General features: G+C 37.7%; 1 protein-coding gene across 1 annotated transcript in view; it reads left to right on the forward strand.

Moving 5' to 3' along the window:
- LOC107558354 (connector enhancer of kinase suppressor of ras 3) overlaps positions 1–24,385 on the forward strand; it is a 54,947-nt gene that overhangs the window by 13,043 nt on the left and 17,519 nt on the right. Inside the window, exons 2-4 of the mRNA XM_016242014.1 lie at positions 11,847–12,010; positions 18,127–18,329; positions 20,279–20,366. Of these exons, the coding sequence (XP_016097500.1) occupies positions 11,847–12,010; positions 18,127–18,329; positions 20,279–20,366 (455 nt within the window). The remainder of the gene's footprint in view (positions 1–11,846; positions 12,011–18,126; positions 18,330–20,278; positions 20,367–24,385) is intronic.

Here is a 24,385-nt window from a genome sequence, read left to right on the forward strand (position 1 = left end):
GGAGAGTGGGTTGAGTATTTCCAATTGTTAGAAATGAGCGGACCAGTGCCCCCACCCCGGCCAACCTGACGGGGGGTATGAGAGAAAGAGAAATTGTTCGAAAGAGCAGCTGGGGTTGCCGAGTCTTCTGGACGAATCCAGGTCTCAGTCAAGCCCAATATGCTAAGTATGGAGTTTAAAGAAAAAGAAGAAATGAAGTCTGCTTTGTTGACAAAGAAAGAGGTGCAGTAGAGGATGTAGAGATAGGATGCAGGTTAGCAACATTGCGTTGCCGTCTGCGTGTGACCTTAGAGCGTTGTCGAGAGACAACCGGAATGGTTTGGAAACACATGATAGAGGTGGAAAAGAGAGGACAGAAAAGGAGAGTGTGTGCAGGGAAGGGCAAAAATATACTTAAGTGCCTTGGCGATTTCGTTGCTCGGTGAAGTCGCGCAGGTAAAGTCGCAGGTCTTTACATTCGTTGGTCTTCACACGAGGAGGCCTGAACGCTTCCGCTGATGCTTCCACGTCAGCGCACAGACATCAGATAAATACACAGTCTAAGACACTAAAGTGAAAACAGCTGTGGCCGCCTTCTAATTAGCACAGCCAATAGTCTATAGCAGGGCAATTCCTCCAATCGAAACTACAGTTCGCACTTAAACGCAGGAAGGGAGCAATTAAATTACACGCGCTCCTTCTTAGCCGAGGGCAGTTATTATAATTACCAGAAAGTGCAATCAAAAATATAACGTAGAAATAGGCAGAAAACTAAATATTCCTTCTTAGCAGCAAGTAATAATTCCAACAGCAGATCTATAACCAAGTATTACGCAGGACACTCACGTGCAGGCGTCTGTCTCTTCTGTTGACTCTTCTGTTGAGAGTCTCGTTTTCACGAGACTCTCCGGCACATGCGCAATGCCGACCTCATACATCATGCTCCCGAAGCTGCTTCCGTGTACAACTGTTGGTGCAAGCTACATTAAAGTGATTATTACCTTTTGAATATGGATATTTTTCTTATTCTTTTTTAATGGATGGGCGCTTTTTATTTAACTTATTTTGGACTGATGCATGCAACACCTGCTGAGTGGTATTAAAAAGCTTGAATGATCAAAGACAATTTTTTATATAACTCCAACTGGATTCGTCTGAAAGAAGAAAGTCATATTCACCTAGGATGACTTGAGGGTGAGTAATTTATGGGCTAATTTTCATTTTTGGGTGAACTAACCCTTTAAGTTTCCTGTCCCTGAAGGACTTTTCCTGTTCTTTTCCATCAAGTCTAAAACGACAAACAGTATAGCAAAAGCAGCCATTTGGCCCAGAGCATCTTCTTGAAACCTGTCATTTTAAAAGCTTTTTATCCCTCTTGCCTCTCGTTTCAACAATGAGGGGTGAAAAAAACTTATCCAACTGCTTTTCTGTGTGGATTTCTTCAGCTGAACTGCAGGCAAATTTGCAAATCAGATCCAATCCAATTAATACAAGTGACTGATGTTATCACCCTGATTTTGTTAGATTGAATCTCAACGGCAGGAATATTGGATCCAGTCTCTTTACCAGATCCTGTGAAGATATCTGGTTTGTCTGATACCCTAAACCAGTTAACAGCAAGTCTTGTGTGATACCAAAAATCAGTGCTTTGTCTGGTATACAAAACTGTATTTACTAAAAGTCTTCTATCAGACTGAGAGAAAGCCAAGGAAGAAGAAAGCAGGAGAGAAAGTTATGATTATAAAAAATGAATGGGGTTTATTGAATAATCTTAGTTCCGTATTGAGAATCTCTAGATCCTTACATTTTTAGGAGGTAGCATATCTTGACAAACAGAATTTACTTGCACAATAAATCATATTATAATTGTGATCACGATTTCTGCTTCTCTCGTTTTATTAATCGTCTGAGATATTTGCCCACTGGTTATTTATCCTTAAAATGTTTCATTTTAATTTGGCATTTGTGTTATCTTGCACTAAAAAGTCTCCACAAGTTTAGCCTTCAGAGCCTTCTCTTAAATGGGTACATTTTCTGTCCAGTGGTGTACTTAATCTTCCCAACCTGGCAACTATGCACACACACTCTCTCTATATTATGGAAGAAGCGATGATGATCTGAAAACACCGGCAAACAATTTTGCTCAAATGTGACCCTCAACCACAAACCAGTCATAAGGGTAAATTTTTTGAAATGTAGATTTATACATAATCTGAAAGCTGGATAAATAAGCTTTCCATTGATGTATGGTTTGTTAGGATCGGACAATATTTGGTCGAGATACAGCTATTTGAAAATCTGGAATCTGAGGGTGCAAAAAAATCGAAATACTGAGAAAATACCCTTTAAATTTGTCCAAATGAAGTTCTTAGCAATGCATATTACTAATAAAAAATTAAGTTTTGATATATTTACGGCAGGAAATTTACAAAATATTTTCATGGAACATGATCTTTACTTAATATCCTAATGATTTTTGGCATAAAAGAAAAATCAATAATTTTGACCCATACAATGTTTTTTTGGCTATTGCTAAAAATATACCCCAGCGACTTAAGACTGGTTTTTTGGTCCAGGGTCACAAATGAAAATCAGTTTTCTTTCATGCAGATGTTTGCGGCGACTAAATCTGCAAGCTTTAGAGTTGATTGTTCTCTTAAAGGCAGGGTAGGTTTTTTGGTTCAAAAGCATGTTTTGTTATGCTTGTTGAAAGTCTCTTCACATCCCAATAGCAATCATGTTAAGTGGTCTAAATATGTTCTTATATTATTTGTGGAAGGCGTAGGACCATAAAATGTTCATCCAATCATATCCCTCGGTCCGAGGGCTCCGATAGGTCTTACCTACCTGTCGACGCATGTATTTGTTCCGTGCACCCTGTTTGCACAGACATGATACGTCATCAGCGCAATCCATTACGCTATTACAGACCGAGCGAGAATGGAAGGCGTTATTATTGTAATATAATGCGCTTTGTACTGAAATGTTTTCTCACCAGTGAATAAGACATGAGGAAATCTGACAGCGTTGCATTCAACCCTCCACCAACATCATCGTGTCGCTGGTTAAACTCTGGTCTGCCTGAGTGTGTTCATGTGTTTTGGAGGAGGCGTGGCTCTGGAGAGTGATTTGCAGGGAGGGTGGGATCTTATGCTATAGCTATTGCTAGCCTTTCCGAAATCGCCTACCCTACCTTTAATTTGTGCTTATGTGAAAGTGCAATAATTCTAATGAAATTGTGATTGAATATTAATGATTATATTTTTGAGCAACATATGATTAACAGTTTAACCATAATCATGCAGCCCTAGAATTTACCACACAGCACATACATATTTTATTTGATTTATTATAATTTTTTACACTAACCATACCTCTGCTGTGCTCTGTTTACTCATTTGGTTGTTGCAACTAATGAGAGGTTTCACACACAAAGCATTTTTTTCTAATTATTGCCTTCACAATAACAAATGTCTGTCGAGATTGTGCACCATTGTGGAATTCCCACAAAAGGGTGACCGCCCAAAAACAATGGACATTCCTTCAATCCTCACAGGTTTACTGGAAGTCTCAATAGAACGATCAAGAGTTCCAGTGGCAGTGGCTATTGTGCACGCTGCATATGAGGACACAGAGTATGTGTGTAGAGGGAGGTCAGACTCCCACTGGGAGGCCCTTCATTCTGGATGGTGGAAGGGCTTTCTCTCTCATGTAATCAAACCCCTGAGAACCACAGCCTGCCATTCTGTTAACATGGGACCTGTGTGAACGAGACATGCGCTATGAGACTTGCAGAGAAGGCTTTGGGAAGGATTGTACAGAGAGCTGGGGGCACATCCTGTTAGAACAGATGTGCAGGTTTTAGTTTCAGAGCACAAGGTGTTGGGTTTATCAGTGATCACATTAAAGTCTGTTAGAGCAAGAGCGAGGTTTGCAAAAACATGATTATAGACTGAGCCAACTGTGAAATTATCCAGTTTTGATCAGAAACATGATACTTTAACAAGTCTCAGACAAAAGAAACTGTAGAGATAAAAAAAACGTAGTTCAGCTATGTGGTTTTTAGTAATAGAGATTTTTAGGCCAAAATCTCTGCAGTGGGATTCTCACCAGGATCACTATTTATACTAACTGTGTAACGGGGCTGACCAGACGTGAGACGTGCGGCTCCATGTGCAAGCTTTACTTACAGCAGAGAGGTCGGAAACACAGGCAGGGTCGAACAATGGCAAACAGGTATATGGTGGACAAGACACAAGAATAATCCTAGGGCTAGCGAAGGTCAACGAACGGCGAACAGAATCAAAGGGGCAAGACTAAAGTGATAAATCCAGGAAAACAGGCAAGGATCAGAAACCGAGAAAACAGACAAGAAAAGGCTAGGCTAGGCTAGGCTAGGCTAGGGCAGGGCAGGGCAAACTCACAAGGGCTCTGTAGAGTAGCTATCAAACGATAAGTGCTAAACAATACTCGGCCACCGGGAAGGGATCAGAGTGAGTGTTAAATAGTGAGTGAGTGATATGAAACAGCTGTGTGCAATCAGTGCTGTGTGCAATCAGTGAAACAGCTGTGTGCAATCAGTGCAATGAATGATGGGATATGTAGTCCGGGGTGATATGCAACAGTGTGTAGTGCGAGAGTCAATGAAAATGGAAAGGGGGACCTCTGATGGCTAGCAGACGGAAGTTCATGGACCGGGTACGTAACAAACTGTCTGCTACTCATATACCAGTAATTCAATTAATTTTACATTGATTCTTAAAATATAGAAATAAATATGTATTCTTATAATTATACATGCAAATGAGTAGCATTTAACTGCTCTTGATCATTCATTTTTATTAAAGATTTCTTAAAAATTATATTAATATATGCCGACTGGATAAACGTTTTCCGAAAGCACACTTGAATTTCCTTGCCCATTAATGATGAATGTTGTACTTCTGAATGATAAAGAGATATTTGTGAGTGTTCTGTAGGGGGAGGTGATGCATTTGTACAAATTGCTCTTGAATTTTGGATGAATTGCGATTTATAAAGAAAGATGCATTTGCATTTTTGTGCATACTGACATTTTATAGGAACATTTCAGAAACAGTCATATGTTCACATTTAGCATCTGTGCTTCATCTGTATAAATGAAGCGCTAGGATTATCAGTTCATTAAATTACTGTATGTAAAAATATCCTCTTTTAAAAGGCAGAGCTCTAAATGCACTTTTGCATAGATGTGTAAAAGCAACATGAAGCAAAACTAACCTCTTTAAAATGTATAGATAATCAGTACATTTTAATGAGGTTAGTTTTGCTTCATGTTGCTTTATGTTGTAGACACTCTTCTTCCAAGATTATTTTTTCAAAATTTTTTATTGCTGCGCTCAGGTTTAACTGTTGAAATAGAAGTTTTGAGTTACAGGTATGTATCCTTAGTGCTGTTGGAAACAGTTTTTTTAAAGCAGTGAAACATTTCACATACTCTCTTTGTTCACCTCATTGTATACACTGATACTCTAGGATTTTGTATTGTATTATTTTTTTAATAACCCATACTCGGAATTAGTGCTCTGCATTTATCCCATCCAAAGTGCACACACACACAGCAGTGAACACACACACACCGTGAACACACACCTGGAGCAGTGGGCAGCCATTTTTGCTGCGGCGCCCGTGTGTGTTGTACACACACAGCAGTGAACACACTCACACCGTGAATACACACACACCGTGAACACACACCTGGAGCAGTGGGCAGCCATTTTTGCTGCAGCGCCCGGGGAGCAGTTGGGGGTTTGGTGCCTTGCTCAAGGGCACCTCCCCTCACCCCACCTACAATCCCTGCCGGTACGAGACTCGAACCCGCAACCTTTGGGTTACGCGTCCAACTCTCTAACCATTAGGCCACGACTTCCCCAAATGTACAGTGTACAATTGTATGTGTGTGTATTGTAAAGATTATGTCCTTGGAGACATTGTGTTTTGGTGTAATCTCAGTTGTGCTTACAGGTGCTTGGCAGTGGATCTGCATTCCAATGTAACAGTTAAACTGCAGAGCTTTCTTGGCAACACAGGTGGCAGAATTGTGACCGGAGTTTTTTAGGGGCCTAGGCTCCGAATGTATTTTTGTGAATGTGTTTTTGGTTTGGTTCAAAGAGTTTTGTGATTAAAACTAAACCACACAATGAATCACTAGAGCTGAGATGAAATTTAAAATGTTTAAGTAACTGTTAACCATAAATGTTTTAGTCATTCGATTAAAAAAAAACATACACATCCAAAATTTGTAATCATAAACATATTTTCTCGTTGAATCTCCAAATTAACGTGGAAAAAACATAAAGGCAGTATTTTAAATATATAATATAATTTTTTTTAATGGCTTCTTTTTGCTAAGTACTATGAATGAAGCCAAAGCCTCTATTAAATAAAATTTATTTATTTATTTATTTTCTAGGGATAAAATTAGTAATTAAAGCCATTCAACATTGCATTATAGTCGAAAGCCTGATCTTAACTGCAAATTACCAGATTGTTTTGTTTATGATTTATTAAGAATTACAGAGCTTTAAAATATTTATAATATTTACATCCTTAATTCTTAATTCGCAATTAATTTCCTGTTTTTTTATTACTGTTTACTTGAACAATTACTTAAAAGCTTGTCTGGAGCTTTATTCATTTACAAATACTTTTATGGCTACATACCATTGTGATTTAATTAGTTAATATTTTTGTATTTATTTAAATATTAACATTGACTTATTTATTTGAAAGACTTTATTCAATATCCTAGTAGTGTTTACTGTAACATTTCACTGGTATTAGTATCAACAATTCTAACTGAAACACTATGCCACTGTATTCTAACAGTTAATGTCCATTGTCAATGTTAACCCTTGTGAAAAGGAAGTGCGCTTAACTGTACTGAATGTACACCTGTATTGTATTTTAAATCATAACATGAAAAAAGAAGAAGTACTTAATGATATCTAATATTACTGGAGTGCTTAAAGTGAGACACTTTCATAACCATGTTTCTTAACACACTTAAGTAGTTAAGTGCATTGTAATAATGTAAAATTAAAGTACATTTTAAATCATTATTTTTTTATCTTTTGTCATGCTTTAAAAAAGCAAACTTATTTTAATGTGTTGACTAAAGCACGTGTAAAAGACTGATGATAATTTTACTGTAGCATGTTATTCGATATTGCATTTAAAGTTAATATACAACTTCATCATTACAAATGTGTAATTATAAATATATTTTAATACAACATTCAATAGAATTTACATTAAAATATATTTTAGTTCACCATAAATGCTTGTCAGTACATTCAGCAGTACACTTTAACCATGAAACAACAGAATTATGAAATTACATATAAACGGGATAGTTCACCCAAAAATGAAAATTCTGTCATCATTTATTCACCATCATGTTGCTTCAAACCTGTACACTGCAAAAAATGCTTTTCTAGCTTAGATTTTTCGTCTTGTTTCCAGCCAAAATATCAAACGATTCTTAAATCAAGAAGGATTTTCTAGACAAGTAAAAATTATTGTCTTGTTTTCAGAAAAAACAAGTCAAAATTAAGTGAGTTTTTGCTTGAAACAAGCTAAATAATCTGCCAATGGGGTAAGCAAAATAATCTTGTTTTCTGTTTAAAAAAATATTATTTTGTTTACCCCATTGGCAGACTATTTTGCTTGTCAGAATAATTTTTACTTGTCTAGAAAATCCTTCTTGATTTAAGAATTTTTAGATATTTTGGCTGGAAACAAGACAAAAGAGCGTATATTTTTGCAGTGTATGACTTTCTTTTTCATACAATGGATGACAATGGTAACCAAAAGAGTTTGGTTACCAGCTTTCTTCAAAGGAATTGTTCACTGATATAGCAAAGCCTCAACTTTGTTTGAGTTTCCAAAGATAAATGGAGGTGGACTGTGTATTGAATTTTAAGGTCACTGATTTTGTCTGGCCTGTCAAGCCGTTGAGTCCGAGGGCATCGGGCCAGACCTTCGCAGCTGCTCTTTCTGTAGTGCCTTTGACCGGGTGAACACCCATCCCCCTCGTCCCACAGGACCATCCTTCACTGCTGGTGCAGCCTGGGTGACTGAGTGCATTGTGTATATGGGTGGGTGTAGGACGGTCTTGTCAACATGTCAAGAGTCCGACGTAAGTTCCTAGCTAGCTCAGCAAATCCTTGTAACCGAGTTTCACGTGCTTTACATCAAAAGGAAACAGAAGCAGGGAAATACATAAGCGTTTCCAAACAGATCTATGCGTAAAAAAAACTGAGCAAGGCATAAAAAAGCCCTGAAGAATCCAGCTAAACCAGTCTGCTGACATTAGTTTCCTTTGAGGTGTACTTTCTGTGAGTTAGTAGGTTTGCTGTAATTATAGTCGACCCTTTGCAAAAACAACAAAACATGTCAATTGTTTAACCAGCTTGACACACACACATGTACACACTCAGGCAGGTGGAAACAACATGATGTTTATGGTGTCTGGAAGCTCTATACACACCTGTTGCAGTGCAGAAAGGAAGCACGTTTCTAGAGAAGTGCTTTGTTCCTACATGTATTATGTATTTATTTTACATATTCGACTGTTCAAAAGTTTTGGGTTGGTAAGATCATTTTTTCATGTTTTTGAAAAAAATAAAAGTCTTATGCTCACCAAACTGCATTTATTTGATCAAAAATACTGTAAAAACTAATATTGTGAAATATTTTCTATTTGAATATGTTTTCAAATGTGATTTATTCCTGTGATGCAAAGCTAAATTTTCAGCATCATTACTCCAGTCTTCAGTGTCACATGATCCTTCAGAAATCATTCTAATATTCTGATTTGCTGCTCAAAAAAACATTTCTGATTATTATCAATGTTGAAAACAGTTGTGCTTCTTAAAGGATTAGTTCACTTCCAGAATAAAAATTTCCTGAAAATTGACTCACCCCCATGCCATCCAAGATGTTCATGACTTTCTTTCCTCAGTTGCAAAGAAATTATGGTTTTTGAGGAAAACATTCCAGGATTTTTCTCCATGTGGTGGACAACGGATTGAAGGTCCAAATTGCATTTTCAATGCAGCTTCATCCCAGCAGAGGTATAAGGTCTTATCTAGCGAAACGATCTGTCATTTTCTTAAAGGTGACATATTATGCCCCTTTTTACAATATGTAATATAAGTCTCTGGTGTCCCCAGAATGTGTCTGTGAAGTTTCAGCTCAAAATACTCCACAGATCATTTATTATATAATTTTGAAAATGCCTATTTTGAGTGGAAGCAGAAACAAGCTGTTTTTCGGGCCTGTGTCTTTAAATGCAAATGAGTTGCTGCTCCCCGCCCCCGCTAAAAACATCGGTTTTGGTTCTGATTATCATGTTTATCGGTCTGAAATCATGCGTTTTAAACCATATGAGTTTAAACTTAAGATATAAGGTTTTCAAAATCAGACACGCTCTTTTTCTCAGATGCTTGCAGAAAAAGGCTTACCTAAACAAAGTTACTGGGTTAATCTTTTTCACGTTTCCTTGGTTGGTAGATGCACCAGGAACCTGATTATAACACTTAAAACCTGGAAAAGTCAGATTTTCATGATGTGTCACCTTTAAAAAAAAAATACAAATGTACATACTTTTTAACCACAAATGCTCGTCTTGCACTAGCTCAACTTCACGCATTACGTAGTCATGTTGGAAAGGTCACACGTAGGACGTAGGCGGAAGTACCGACCCAGTGTTTACAAGCGAACGTGCAAAGAAAGTCAAATGCCCTTTACAGTAAAAGGTAAAACAATGATGTCGGACGTTTAAAGTTGGAGGAGAAAATTAGTTTTTCCGCCCTACCCTACCTTTCTGAACCGGTATATACAGATGAAGAGCTAACCGTGTGTGACCTTTCCAACGTGATGACGTCATGCGTGAAAGATGTGCATTTGTGATTAAAAAAGTATATACATTTTTTTTTTAGAATATGACCAATCGTTTCGCTAGATAAGACCCCTATTCCTCAGCTGTGATCGTGTAGAGTCCTTTGAAGCTGCATTGAAACTGCAATTTTGACCTTTCTGTTGGATCCGTTGGCCACCATTGAAGTCCATTATACACTGAACAAAATTATAAACGCAACACTTTTGTTTTTGCCCCCATTTTTCATGAGTTGAACTCAAAGATCTAAGACTTTTTCTATGTACACAAAAGGCCTATTTCTCTCAAATTTTGTTCACAAATCTGTCTAAATCTGTGTTAGTGAGCACTTCTCATTTGCCGAGATAATCCATCCACCTCACAGGTGTGGCATATCAAGATGCTGATTAGACAGCATGATTATTGCACAGGTGTGCCTTAGGCTGGCCACAATAAAAGGCCACTCTAAAATGTGCAGTTTTATCACACAGCACAATGCCACAGATGTCGCAAGTTTTGAGGGAGTGTGCAATTGGCATGCTGACTGCAGGAATGTCCACCAGAGCTGTTGCCCGTGAATTGAATGTTAATTTCTCTACCATAAGCCGTCTCCAAAGGCGTTTCAGAGAATTTGGCAGTACATCCAACTGGCCTCACAAACGAAGACCACGTGTAACCACACCAGCCCAAGACTTCCACATCCAGTATCTTCACCTGCAAGATCGTCTGAAACCAGCCAACCGGACAGCTGCTGCAACAATCGGTTTGCATAACCAAAGAATTTCTGCACAAACTGTCAGAAACCGTCTCAGGGAAGCTCATCTGCATGCTTGTCGTCCTCATCGGGGTCTCGACCTGACTGCAGTTTGTCGTCGTAACCGACTTGAGTGGGCAAATGCTCATATTCGATGGCATCTGGCACTCTGGAGAGGTGTTCTCTTCACGGATGAATCCCAGTTTTCACTGTACAGGGCAGATGGCAGACAGCGTGTATGGCGTCGTGTGGGTGAGCGGTTTGCTGATGTCAGCGTTGTGGATCGAGTGGCCCATGGTGGCGGGGGGGTTGTGGTATGGGTAGGCATTTGTTATGGACAACGAACACAGGCGCATTTTATTGATGGCATTCTGAATGCACAGAGATACCGTGACGAGATCCTGAGGCCCATTGTTGTGCCATTCATCCACGACCATCACCTCATGTTGCAGCATGATAATGCATGGCCCCATGTTGCAAGGATCTGTACACAATTCCTGGAAGCTGAAAACATCCCAGTCCTTGCATGGCCAGCATACTCACTGGACATGTCACGCATTGAGCATGTTTGGGATGCTCTGGATCGTCGTATACAACAGTGTGTTCCAGTTCCTGCCAATATCCAGCAACTCCACACAGCCATTGAAGATGGAAGATTGTGGACCAACACAGGCCACAATCAACAACCTGATCAACTCTATGCGAAGGAGATCAAAAAATGGGGGCAAAAACAAAAGTGTTTCGTTTATCATTTTGTACAGTGTAAGAAAAATCCTGGAATGTTTTCCTCAAAAACCTTAATTTCTTTGCTATTGAAGACAGAAAGACATGAACATCTTGGATGACATGGGGGTGAGTAAATTATCAGGAAATTTTTATTCTGGATGTGAACTATTCCTTTAAGGCTGGAATACACTACAGAATTTTGCCCTGATTTTTTTAGATTTTAAAAGTCATGTAATGTTTTCCAGCCTTTAATAGTTTTTTTAAGGGGACTGTAATGTTTTTTTTTTTTGTTTTTTTTTCAGATTTCTTTAATGAATCGAAAGTTTAAAAAAACAAAGCAGCATTTATTTGGAATAGAAATCTTTGGTAACATTATGCCTTTACTGTCACTTTTGATCAATTTAATGCATCCTTGTTCAGTACAATTATTAATTTCTTTTATTTTCTCTTTGCTCTTTTAATGTTTAGGTCTGGATGACAGCCTACAACCGTATGTGCACAACTTTGAGAGAGAAAAGATTAATGGAGAACAGCTACTGAAGATCTCACATCAGGACCTTGAGGAACTGGGCATTGTCCGCATTGGCCACCAGGAACTGGTTTTAGAGGCTGTAGATCTCCTCTGTGCTCTGGTTAGTGTTCTTATTCACATTTGTTGTGGCTCTAAATTAATGACCTAATTATGACATATTTACTGTCGCAAATATATAAGGACTGCTAATTTAAAGGGGTCATATGATGCGATTTCAAGTTTTCCTTTCTCTTTGGAGTGTTACAAGCTGATTGTGCATAGATAAGATCCCTGAAGTTGCAAAGACTAAAGTCTCAAAACCAAAGAGATATTCTTTATCAAAGTTAAGACTCTGCCACGCCCCCCTAAACCGGCTCGTTCTAACACGCCCCCACATATCTACCTCACTATGTGGAAATATTAGCATAATGCGGCCCAAATGTTCATGCAAAGAAAGAAGGCGTGGTTTCAGTAACCGCAGTTAGTGTTGAAGCAGCGCGCGCGGGTGAGTGAGAGAGAGAGAGAGAGACAGAGAGAGAGCGAGCGAGAGAGAGGGTCACATCACAGTGGAGTCAGCTGTCTTAACCGTGGCTTGTGTACTGCACACATACCAGCTTCATCACTGTGTCTGGCCAATCAGAGCAGACTGCATTTGTTGGAAGGAGGGACTTTATAGAAAACGAAGCATTTGAGAGAGGCGGGGCATAGAGGACCTACAATAATGTACAGTATTTGAAAAAGAATGTGTTTTTTGAACATTAAAGCATGTCAACATATTCTGTTACACCAAATACACCAAATAATGATCTTTTAAAAAGCATCATATGACCCCTTTAAGCTTTACTTACCAAATAGTTTTATATTAGGTTTCTTTTACTACTATGTATATATAGTACATTAAAAAAAGAAAAACAAGCATTTGATACAATGTCCTTATTGTGTTACATTCAGGGTTTGAAATTAACACCCGCCAACCTGCCAAATGCGGGTAAAAATCAGCTATTTCTATGCTATTTCGACAACAAAAAAACATTCCAAACACAGCCACAGTACTGTTTTGCATCTCTGAGCAACATCCAGTAACTTAAAAATTTAGTAGCCAAATTGGCTGGTGAGTGAAAGTTAATTTCAGTCCCTGGTTGCATTGTACTTAAACTTACATGTAATTATATCACAATGTTATTACATTACAGTGTTGATCCTAAACCTAAACTTAGCCTTAAACCTACCCCTTCATCTAAACTAAACTAATAAACTTTAATAAAAGCTCAATTTGGCTCTCCAAGAGTTTTGTGTATGTTCACAATAAGTACATTTTATCAAATGAAAAAAATAACAAAACAACATTTACTACCACTGGAGCATCCCCCCCCCCCCCCCAAAAAAAAACCTTTTGAATAAGTTTTTCTTTTTATACTTTATTCGATTTTCGTATTTAGTTGTAGTCATTTTGTTGTGTGTTTTTGTATTTTTATATTTATTATTTCAGTTTTAGTTCATTTTTATTTAGTTTATATGGTTTTAGATAAAAATTTTGGTTTTAGTTAACGATAATAACCCAATTTGGTCAGAGAAACAAATAATTATTTAAAGGGAAAAATAGTAAATCAGTTTCTACTAGAGATCGGGATTCTCAAGGATCGGGATTGGGGCCGATCAAACTTCTTTTTTTTAACTAATCGGTATCGACTCTCCTCAGCCCGATCCTTATTTTATGTCAGACTTTCTGAGATATCGTTGTTATAACGCGTTGTTATGGATTGCATCTTGATTTAGACTTGATTAACAGACTGGCATTCTAACACCATGAGCTTCATGCTTTCTAACCTTATCTCCACTTTATGTTGCAATTATTCTGCTAATTGAACATATAAAATACAAGAAGTTTATATCAGTAGTCCCATATTCATAATTGTGAACACACAATGTCTATAAAGTCTACCATTGTAACATTTATACATTGTGTGCATATTTATACATAAAGAGAGTGTATCCTGTAAAAAAAAAATATATATATATATATATATATATATATACATACATAAACATTCATCATATATACTGTATATTTCTTTTACTCTCTGCACAACTCTGCATACATTGGATTGATTTGAATAACTTTAATGTACTTGAAGTGTGCACCAAACATACATTCCTTTATGCATATGCAAGTATCTGGAAAAAAGACTCTGCTATTGTCTTCTTGCATTATTGACAAACTATTTTCCTGTTTGACACTGTAGCTGCTTTGACACAACCAGTATTGTAAAGCACTATACAAATAAAGGTGAAAAAAAAGTATTGAATCGGGACTCTGTATCGGCATATACTCAATGTTCAGTAACTCAGATCGGATCGGGGACACAAAAAACCTGATCGGGACATACATAGTTTCTACATTACTATTGATATTTTATACAGACACTGTTGAGATCTCTTGGAGTCCTAACATAACACCGTGTCTGCACTGGACGCTGTCAGTGCAGTGCAGACACGGCGTGGCGCAACTGACAAAATACTATAGAAACCATTATAGTCAGTAATGCCGTCTACACTGGATGCGGCAGAACACGACAAATCCCGACAGTAAACTGATGCATCGTTCTATTTATGACATACTGATACAAAGTTCAAATTTTTGCTTTGTCACATCCAGTATAGACAGCCTCAAGCTGTTGCAGCGCAGCACGGTGCGACACGACAACTGTCATGTCCGGTGTAGACACGGTGTAAGGAGCGTAAAATAAATTTCAGCACTCTATTTAAACATCTCTTTGAGCAATATCCCATAGATCTTCATGTATAATTGTATGACTGACTGTATGCAGTCCTTTTATTAATATTTTCTAAAGGCTTTTCCTGGCCCACAAATATTGATCAATCAACATTACTATTTTCTTCCGTTGGCCTGCTAATTTAAAAACAAATAGGTAATTAGTCACATACTATTTGAGCATTCGTCCACACATTTGAGAAAAACATGTAATGTGCACTTGGTTTTTGGAATAATAATGCTGTTTACCGAATAGAACAGCATGTGTTTTAAAAAAGGAAACAATGAAATCATTACATGACAGATAACTAGGCTCAGACAGACTTTGGTGTCTGTAGGGGGTAGAAACTACAAGGACCTGAAATGAACACATGGACATGCATAGAAGTTCTTGGTTGCTTTGACAGATGGTCGTGTCAATGCTTGTAAATGATACAATACATCCCAGTGTCCAGCACCGAATGCTTAATACGGCCCAGACCCTTAGGATCAAAAGGATTCAGTGGCCACAAATCTAAAAAAAAAATTTTTTTTACCTTTTTGTTGTTTTGTAGGTTCATATTTAAAAACTGAGTTGAAATTGTCATTATGTGAGAAGAAGGAGAGCATATCAACATGGAACAACAGTCAGTTATATTCTTAAAAATCAAGAACCTTTTTTGGGTCCCTAAATAATTTTTTTTTTCTCTTAGTGTGAAGAACAATTTAATAACTTTTTTTTTTTAATCTACTATAAAGAATCTTTTTTGCAAAAGTTCTTCATAGAACCATATATATACCAATAAATAACCATTATTTTTAAAAGTATAAGTAATTTTATAGGCACTACTCCAAATACTTGACCACAGAGTACCTGATTGATCAAGTATTCCAGAGAGCAGTGGATCAATATAAAAGTATGAAATCTTCAGATAAAATGATAAAGCAATATACAGACAGAATCTAGGATGTCAATTAACATTATGTGAAGTGCATCACAGTAAGGATTCTTGTAGAATTCATGATTTAGAATGAGACATTTAAGTATTTTTCCAGATCATCCCCCCTAAACCATATTCATCTGTTTTGTCCCTAAATCACAGCAGCCTCTTTGATGGAAAAAGTCTCCTATTGTCTCATAGCTCTGGAAATAATATTAAAGACACTCAGGCCAAGTATTGAAGGCAGAAATTGCTACGTGTTAGTGTTACCAGCACTCCAGACGTCGGATCGCCGTTGTTTTCTCACTGCGTGACTATCTGGGGTAGCATTCAGTCGCTGCTGTGTTCACATTGCACGATGGATCGGCGACAGGAGGTCACTGCATGACTTCACAATAGGAAGAATCGCCGACAGCTCTGTCTGGTCCGCAAACTACGTTTCACAACAAAACACATGCGAGAAGTGATAAGGAAATAACGCGAGAACCCTCAGACAGGAGTTCTCGTGAGCAAGACTAATTAACTTATTAACTAATTAAATATATATATATATAGCCCGCAAATTGTCTGTGAGCTGATTTCCAGCTACAAGGAGAAAAAGAAAAACAGATGATGCAGGAGGGAGATGCAGGGAACAGGGATTTGGGTGCATGTTCTGCAAAGAGAGTTGGAGGTAAATAATTTTGCAGTAACTGTTATGCTGATGTTGTGGCTGGTCGAGCAAATGTTTGTGCTTGTTTCTGTATGATATAATTGTTCATATATCTATTAAAATAATGAGATTCTGGTCTATAACTCCTCCCTGAACTTCCCTCTGCCCTGTATCTTGGTCTCTCATTGGCTGTAGGTCATCGCCGATGTGTTTTTCAGTAAGAACTCATTTCACACAGCGCGATTGTGAATCGCCGACAGCTCCAGATATTTAGCATGCCAAATATTTCGCGGGCATCGGCGACGCATCGGCGATTCCCTCAGATCGCGTCTTTGATAATTCACACTGCGTGATTGTCACTCGCGTGAACGAGCACCGATTTGCCTCCGATGTCGGGCATTTGTCTACGATTTCGCAAAACCTGTCGGCGAGTGAAAAATCGGGCTAAAATCATGCAGTGTGAACTCGGCATTAGGGACACAATACTTGGCCACATGTCATGTCACGTCACTTTCAGGACTTGTACCATTTCTGCTAGTTCAGTTGTCTGGTATCAGTATTAACTCATCACTGTCTGGTATCAATATTAACTCGTCTTGCTGATATCAATGTTGGCTCGAGTACCTCTAGTCAGCAGACATGAATTTAACAGGAAGCTAATTATGCTGGTTAACTTTGTCTTTGTGCAGCATTATGGGGTTGTGATGTTCAGAACTCCATATGTTCTTAAATGAACATACTCATGAGTTGTCAATATGATGGTTTAAAATACAAAGACTGCGGTGCTGCCATCACCAGTGTTTGGAAGGCGATATGCAGATGGAAAATGTGTAAGTGTTGTTCTATCCCTTTTAGACCATAGCAGATATTCCAGGGGCTATCAGGCTTAGATGCTGTACTTTTGCAATCTTAAGATTTGCCAGACCAGGAGGAACACTCTAGACTGCAGTTGAGATGTGTCCTTTCCAAGATATTAAAAGTGGAGCACAGGGGATGCCAGGTTTCGCAGCTAAATCAAGCAGCACACATTATGCCAAATAATTTTAAAGTCTAAATAGGGCTTTGAAATTTTAAACAGTCCAATTGCTTTACATCATGAAACACTTGAGCAAGGGGTGTTGAATTTGATACATCAAGGATGGTACTTCTAAGCATGGATTAAATTGCACTGTCTCTTTGCTTTTTGCTGCGTCTACTGGACAAGCCTTCATTCATTGCATGCCAGAGGTGGATAGAATTTCTCTACTACAAACAAATTGTACTGAGGCAAGTCAAGCAGAAAGTTTTGTATATAAATCAAACAAGTGTTGTAAATCAGTTGCATGCAAGGAAACAAAAAAACTGGAGCAATGGAATGCAAACTTGTGTTGTTCATATCCATCAGGTGGTGGCATGTGCACATCCCATAGGTGTGGAATGCAACCATAAAAAGTTTAACTGCTGAAGCAATAATCAGCTCAATTAAAAATTGAATTTATTGCGCTCTCAGTCAGGGGAATCACCAACTCTTTAAACTAAAAGATAAAAAATTAACAGTTGTTGGTCAGTGTATCAGATGTACACCTTTGCTTTGTGCCTTGCTGTTTTTTCAGCATCTCACATACTGTATTTAAGACAGATTACGTTAAAACATGTTTCAAAATCATCTCATGTCCCTGTATTCTGTTCCATTCTGTCAGTTGTGTTGTGTCAACTGTTTCAATACATGAATGCATTCTGTGTGTATGCACCCAATCCTCTCCAAACAGTGTTGAGTGCTGTCGTTGCCACATATACAGTACATCACACGTACCGTATGTATACCCTAGCGTATGTGTAAAAACCAAAGTATGCTTTGGATTTTACAGTAATATATCATTTACAGTAAATATATCATTCTACTTCTTCCTCAGAACTATGGTGTGGAGACAGATAACTTGAAGAACCTGGTGCTGAAGATGAGAGCTGTGACCAGCAGCCTTCACACTGCAACATCAGAACGAAGGAAGAGCCCTACGTATGAAAGCAACACGTCTAGCAAGCTCCCAAATGAATTCCTGTCCTCTGTGGTTGAACTTATTGGAGCAGCCAAAAGTCTCCTGGCATGGCTGGACAGGTACACACATCCCCATTCATCATTTCTTTACATATTTCTATTGCTTATTTCTGTTTCTGTTGCTTCTTTATTTATGTAATGGGGACGTATAGCATGTGAAGGGATATGGTGTGTTGTGCACAGATGATTTATAAGGGGTTTTTACTCTTAAAGCTGATGTTAACCCTCTGTAAGGTCATATATTTCACTGCAAAGAACAAACTTAGACTTGCATGAGCAGCACTTAGATTTTTCCAGACAGTTGAAACCAGATACAATCTGCCTTTCTTTCCAAACCCCTCTGTGCACAGCTAACCACATCTTTCTCGTGAAGGAGAGATTTTTTGTGAACAAAAAAACTGTTTCAATTTGGTGTAGGATTTACTTTGAAACCGTTCACACTCAGAAACTGCTAAATTCACAAATAATTACAAGGAAATGGCAAGTAACATTATAAATAAACAAGAAATATGGAAGTAGAAAGACTGAAGTAGTATTTGTAAATCGTACTGCAATAGTCTTTGTTTAATTCACAAATCCAAAAAAATCAGCCAGGCAGCTACTCCACAAACTACGCAAATGTCCCTCACACAATTCCGTTTGAGTTGACTAGAGACTGTATAACAGAGGTGGTCCACTTGTAAATATATATAAATGGGAGAAATCAAAATTGTGGCTATTGTCCCAGCGTCTTTGCATTTTCAGAGGCATCTCAATGTGGCCATAGCAGTAATTCAGTCCTTATATGTATATGTATATGTATATGTGGCTATATATATACTGTATATATATATATATATATATATAGCCACAGAGTGAGCTCACTTGCCTTAAGAGGGTTTTGGTTTGACAAAGCATGTTGTTCAGCTAACTAAGGTACTTATCACACAATACATAGAACACAAAATTTACATCCAATATATATCAAGAAAACCAGAAAGCGACTGCTTACATAGAGACAATTCCCAACACAGGAAATATGTTGGGATTTAATAAGTTCATCCACCTAGAACAATAGTCCAACCACAAAAACACAACTTCATCTTTTTCTTCTTTCTGAAAAACATTTAACGAAAAGTGTTTTAACAAATATACAAGCTTCATATTTCTGCTTTTAGTATATGTATATGTATATGTGGCTATATATATACTGTATATATATATATATATATAGCCACAGAGTGAGCTCACTTGCCTTAAGAGGGTTTTGGTTTGACAAAGCATGTTGTTCAGCTAACTAAGGTACTTATCACACAATACATAGAACACAAAATTTACATCCAATATATATCAAGAAAACCAGAAAGCGACTGCTTACATAGAGACAATTCCCAACACAGGAAATATGTTGGGATTTAATAAGTTCATCCACCTAGAACAATAGTCCAACCACAAAAACACAACTTCATCTTTTTCTTCTTTCTGAAAAACATTTAACGAAAAGTGTTTTAACAAATATACAAGCTTCATATTTCTGCTTTTAAACCCTTGAAGTTCAAGGCCCTGTTTACTGTGATTTTCAAGTGCCTTACTGTAACCACAATTTCATGTGGATATTATGACACAAATGATGTCGGCTTTGAACTCAGAACACTCCTTTAAAGTCTAAGCTACTGTTGCTTTTATTACTCTTATTATTATGCCTTAACCACATAAAAATTCAGCGATATCTTCTCAAGTTACATGGTGTGATTGTTCTGATCTGTCTGGGAAAAAAATAAATGGAAACTGACTGTGCTTAATGGTTTCATAGGGAGTTGACATGGTAACGTGTTTAATTCCAGCTGCAGTTTTTATGACCACAGACTCAAACTCCAGATATGCAGTGATGGAAATAAAGTTCTTGCTATTGTAGGCCACATCAGAAAACCCTTCACAAGGAGTTTGTTGTCCTGTCCTGGTATTAATTTGATCTTTTATACAGTGTGAATTCTGTAATGTCTTTTAACCTTTGTTTCCTCTGTCTGCAGAACTCCATTGACAGAGATCAGTGATTTCACCACCACCAAGAACAAAATCATTCAGTTGTGTCTGGAACTGACAACTACAGTACAACAGGTCAGCACAATGACCGTTTTTTTCAAATAGTATAGACGCACTGAACATGCTAACATTCACCTTCCATGCTCATTTTAAAGCTCTCATGCATTTCCCAGTGGAGCTGGAAAGCTGGAAAATGCAGCTAGTTATCTAACCTTATGTTGTCTTGCAGTGTTTGCTTTGGGGGGTTTACTTCAGACAGTAATAAGCAGTCCCCCCCACCCACCCAACACATCAGTCACAGGTTCTGAGTTTACAATTTCATTAATCAAGCCAGGATGCTCTTTTAAAGTTGGCCTCCGGCATTCCTTTATGTTATCTTCCTTGCTTGTTGTTACATGGTTGAAGCAATGCATGGTGTTAGGATGTTAGTTTGATATATATATTTGCTCTCATATAATCTCTCCTATTACATTCTTGGCTAGTATTTAAAGACGTTTGGATGGTTAAATGGTATTTTTTTTATTTAGTTAAAATGAAGAGGTTTTGGCATTGAAGAATTGGTCAGTGGCAATGTTCATTTTAGTCATATTGTAGACATTCCAGATTTCTTCCAAGAACTCATTTTTGTGTTTTCAGAAAGTGGTCTAAGATTTCTTCTGAGAATTTGAAAGACCTTTAACATTTTGACAGCCATGCAGCCATAGATTCTTGTTTGGGAAATGGAATATTCTGTAGAATTGTGACTTCATGGCTTTCTTGGCTGTCTATGGTAGTTGGAATACTTATTAAACTCTCAATTCAAATGACTTGGGGAGAGATTGAGTGTTTACAGTGTTATTTTTGACTGTTTGTAGATGTCTGTAATTGGCTGTTCTAATGGAAAGAGAGGGATATGGTATGCGGCACTCTCGGTTTAACCATTTTGTAATTCCATTTATTTCAACAAAACCTTCAACAGTGGATGCAGAATTTCCTCCTATATGTCACTGCTCTAAGGGCCAGATTATTGAAGCATGTTAAAATATTTAAAAGGGTCATATGATGTTGCTATAAAAAACATTATTTTGTGTATTTGGTGTAATGCAATGTGTTTACGCCGTTTAAGGTTCAAAAACACATTATTTTCCACATACTATACATTATTGTTTCTCCTCTATGCCCCACCTTTCTGAAATGCGTTGATTTTTACAAAGCTCATCGGTCTAAAAAGCGATGTGTGCTCTGATTGGCCAGCTGTCTAGTGCATTGTGATTGGTCGAATACCTCAAGCATGTGACGGAAATGTTACGCCCCTTACCAGGTTCAGGAAACTTTCCTCCGTAAAATGCGCTGCACACATTTGAATATTTGGGTTGAACTGTTCTGGAACAGTGTTGTAAATAAAACTTAACCACTGATTTCTAGTTGTGTCTTCTGTTGGAAGGCCAAACAAAGTAGTGTCGCTTTCGCAATGAAACACACAGCATCTCCACGACATGGCAGCGGCGGCAACAATACTACAGCGAGAGTAAAAGTTAAAAGTTAAGCCTTCTTTCTTTGCGTGAACATTTGGGCGGTGTTATGCAAATCTTCCCACACAGTGATGTGGGGGCGTGTTTGAATGAGGCGTTTTAGGAAGGCTTGGCTGTGCGTTCACTTTTATAAAGAATATCACTTTGGGTTTGAGACTTTAATCTTTGCAACTTTACGGATCTTCTGTATGCACGGAACAGCTTTTAACACTCCAAAGACAAAGGAAAACATGAAATCGCATCATATAACCCCTTTAAAACGTTTAAAATACATTGGGAATGCCATCATTAAAATCTTTATTTTGTTTACTTTATTATAGGACATGGTTGACCAAATTCAAATTTGTGTGACAAAAAAACATTCCTTTGATAATGTATCAATGTACACAATTTAATTTAATAAACAATTTAATATATACTTAATGTGAGTGTTTAAATAACCACTTACTTAAATGAAATGTATAAATGAAAAATAAATATATAATACTTGTAATAAAACTATTACAAATATCATTAATTTCATTTAAGCTAGTAGTTGAAATGATCAACCTAGAGTCTCTATAGAGAGTAAACTGGAACCAGAGGCAATAGGGATCTTGCCTAAGACCAAAATTGTCAGAAACAGCCTGGGTTTATGGAATGGGGTGGAGGGGGTGGGGTCAAGATTGTCTGATACTCTATATTAATGAAGAGTTTACAGCTCAGTCAGGAGTTTAATGATGTGGGAGAAAATCATTAGATTGCATAGCCTCGAACAGGAATGCAGCATGACAAATGCAGAGGGGGGACAGATTAAAACAACTGCTTCAGACATTTCACTCTGATTCCCAGTCACGTGGAGCTCCAAAATAAGAATAGAAACATATTGCAGATATGAAGTATAAAGGACTGAATTTAGGCCCAAGTACCTGGGCCTATTGAGTATAAAATAAAATATTGTTGTACACACAAACTACATCAAACATGGTGAAAAAAACCCCTCAAACATCATACTGTTTGGTCACATGAAATTTGACTTTGCACTTTAGTTGATGTTTGTCACCATATTTGATGTAGTCTGTGTGCTACAAGCATGACCGTAACCAGGGTTTGAAAATTAGTGAGGTCTGGGTGGGGTGTTAAGTATCGTGCTATAATAACACCTACAAATGCAACACATTATATACACTACATATAGTATAAACTTTAAAAGAGAGAGAGACGTAGATGTTTGTGAAAGATGATTTCTCTGTTTTGGGGATGGACATTGTTAATTTAGACCTTATTTATTGCATCAAAATTTGTTAATACTTGGGTGGATAATTGTATTAGTTTATTATTAATGCAATAATACTTATTACTGTTATGCTTTTCATTAGTAAGAATTGCTATATGATAAGAACTTTCTCTAGTGCTCTTATGAATGTTTTAGCATGACTTTGTGAAAGATTAACTACTAAAACTGAATGAAACGGCATTCTTCCTCATGGCCAGTGTCTGCATATTTGGCACATTTAATTTTGGAACCTACTTGTTCTACAGATCTCTGTACTAGTGTTATATGCTACTGTTTTTGATATCATTGATACCATTTATTACAGATAATATCATGATGGTCATTATGTGTCTTACTGAATGTGTTAACTTGCTGTTTTTTCTCTTCTTTTTTTTTTTGATTATTGTCTGTTTAAGTGCCGGCGATGCAGTGTTGCCAGGCATTGTTATGGTAACAAACGAAAACAAGCCCCCCAAAAAATAAAATAAACCGAAATAAGTTTAAATCTTTTGTTTTGGAAATAAGATAAAGTTATCACTAACCCTAAACTGCTACTTTCACTTTATTAACTTCCTAAAGTGTCACATTAAAGGTGGGGTAAGTGATTTCTGGTTGCCAGTGTTGATATTTCAAATCACCAAAACAAACACGCCCCTACCCCAAAAGGGTCTCGCCCCTATTTTGATAGCTCCGCCCCACACATTCGTACGCAACCCAGGCAACGATTAGTTCTGTGAAACAAAGCAAAACCAATGTTACACCATGTCTACACCGGACGCGAGCGGCGCGGCGCGACAAATCACCGACAGAAAACTGCTGCTGTGTTCTATTTATGACGTATTGACACAAATTTCAAATGATTTTCAATGGTCGCTTTATCGCGTCCAGTGTAGACTGACTTTAGCTGTTGCGGCGCGGCGTGACAACTGTTGCGTCCAGTATAGACACGGTGTTACTCACCTATCGAGAAGAAACAAAGCAGGCCTTCCGCTCCTTGAGTTCTCTCCAGCGTTGGAAAGCTGATCCAATATTTACACGGGTCCTACTTCTTGCCTTATCGTAAGCCTTCTTTTGTTCTGCAGACGTTTTCCTCTTTTGTTTTTTATCCACCATCTCTATCTTTCTGTCGCTCGGCTCGGCTAATGTCCGTCCTGTGCACTGAACGCTCTCTCCTCCACATCATGAGTAGACACGCCCCTTACTGCTGAATGGCTACAAGTTTGTTTTGGTACTCTGCTCGACTCAGTTTTCTAAAGCGTTTTTGAAAAAATACATACCCACCTTTAAGTGGAAAAAACAAGTTCAACGATGAGTGTAATAATTGGATC

Source organism: Sinocyclocheilus grahami, unplaced genomic scaffold (assembly GCF_001515645.1).
Source record: "Sinocyclocheilus grahami isolate Dianchi unplaced genomic scaffold, SAMN03320097.WGS_v1.1 scaffold642.1, whole genome shotgun sequence".
NCBI lineage: Eukaryota > Metazoa > Chordata > Actinopteri > Cypriniformes > Cyprinidae > Sinocyclocheilus > Sinocyclocheilus grahami.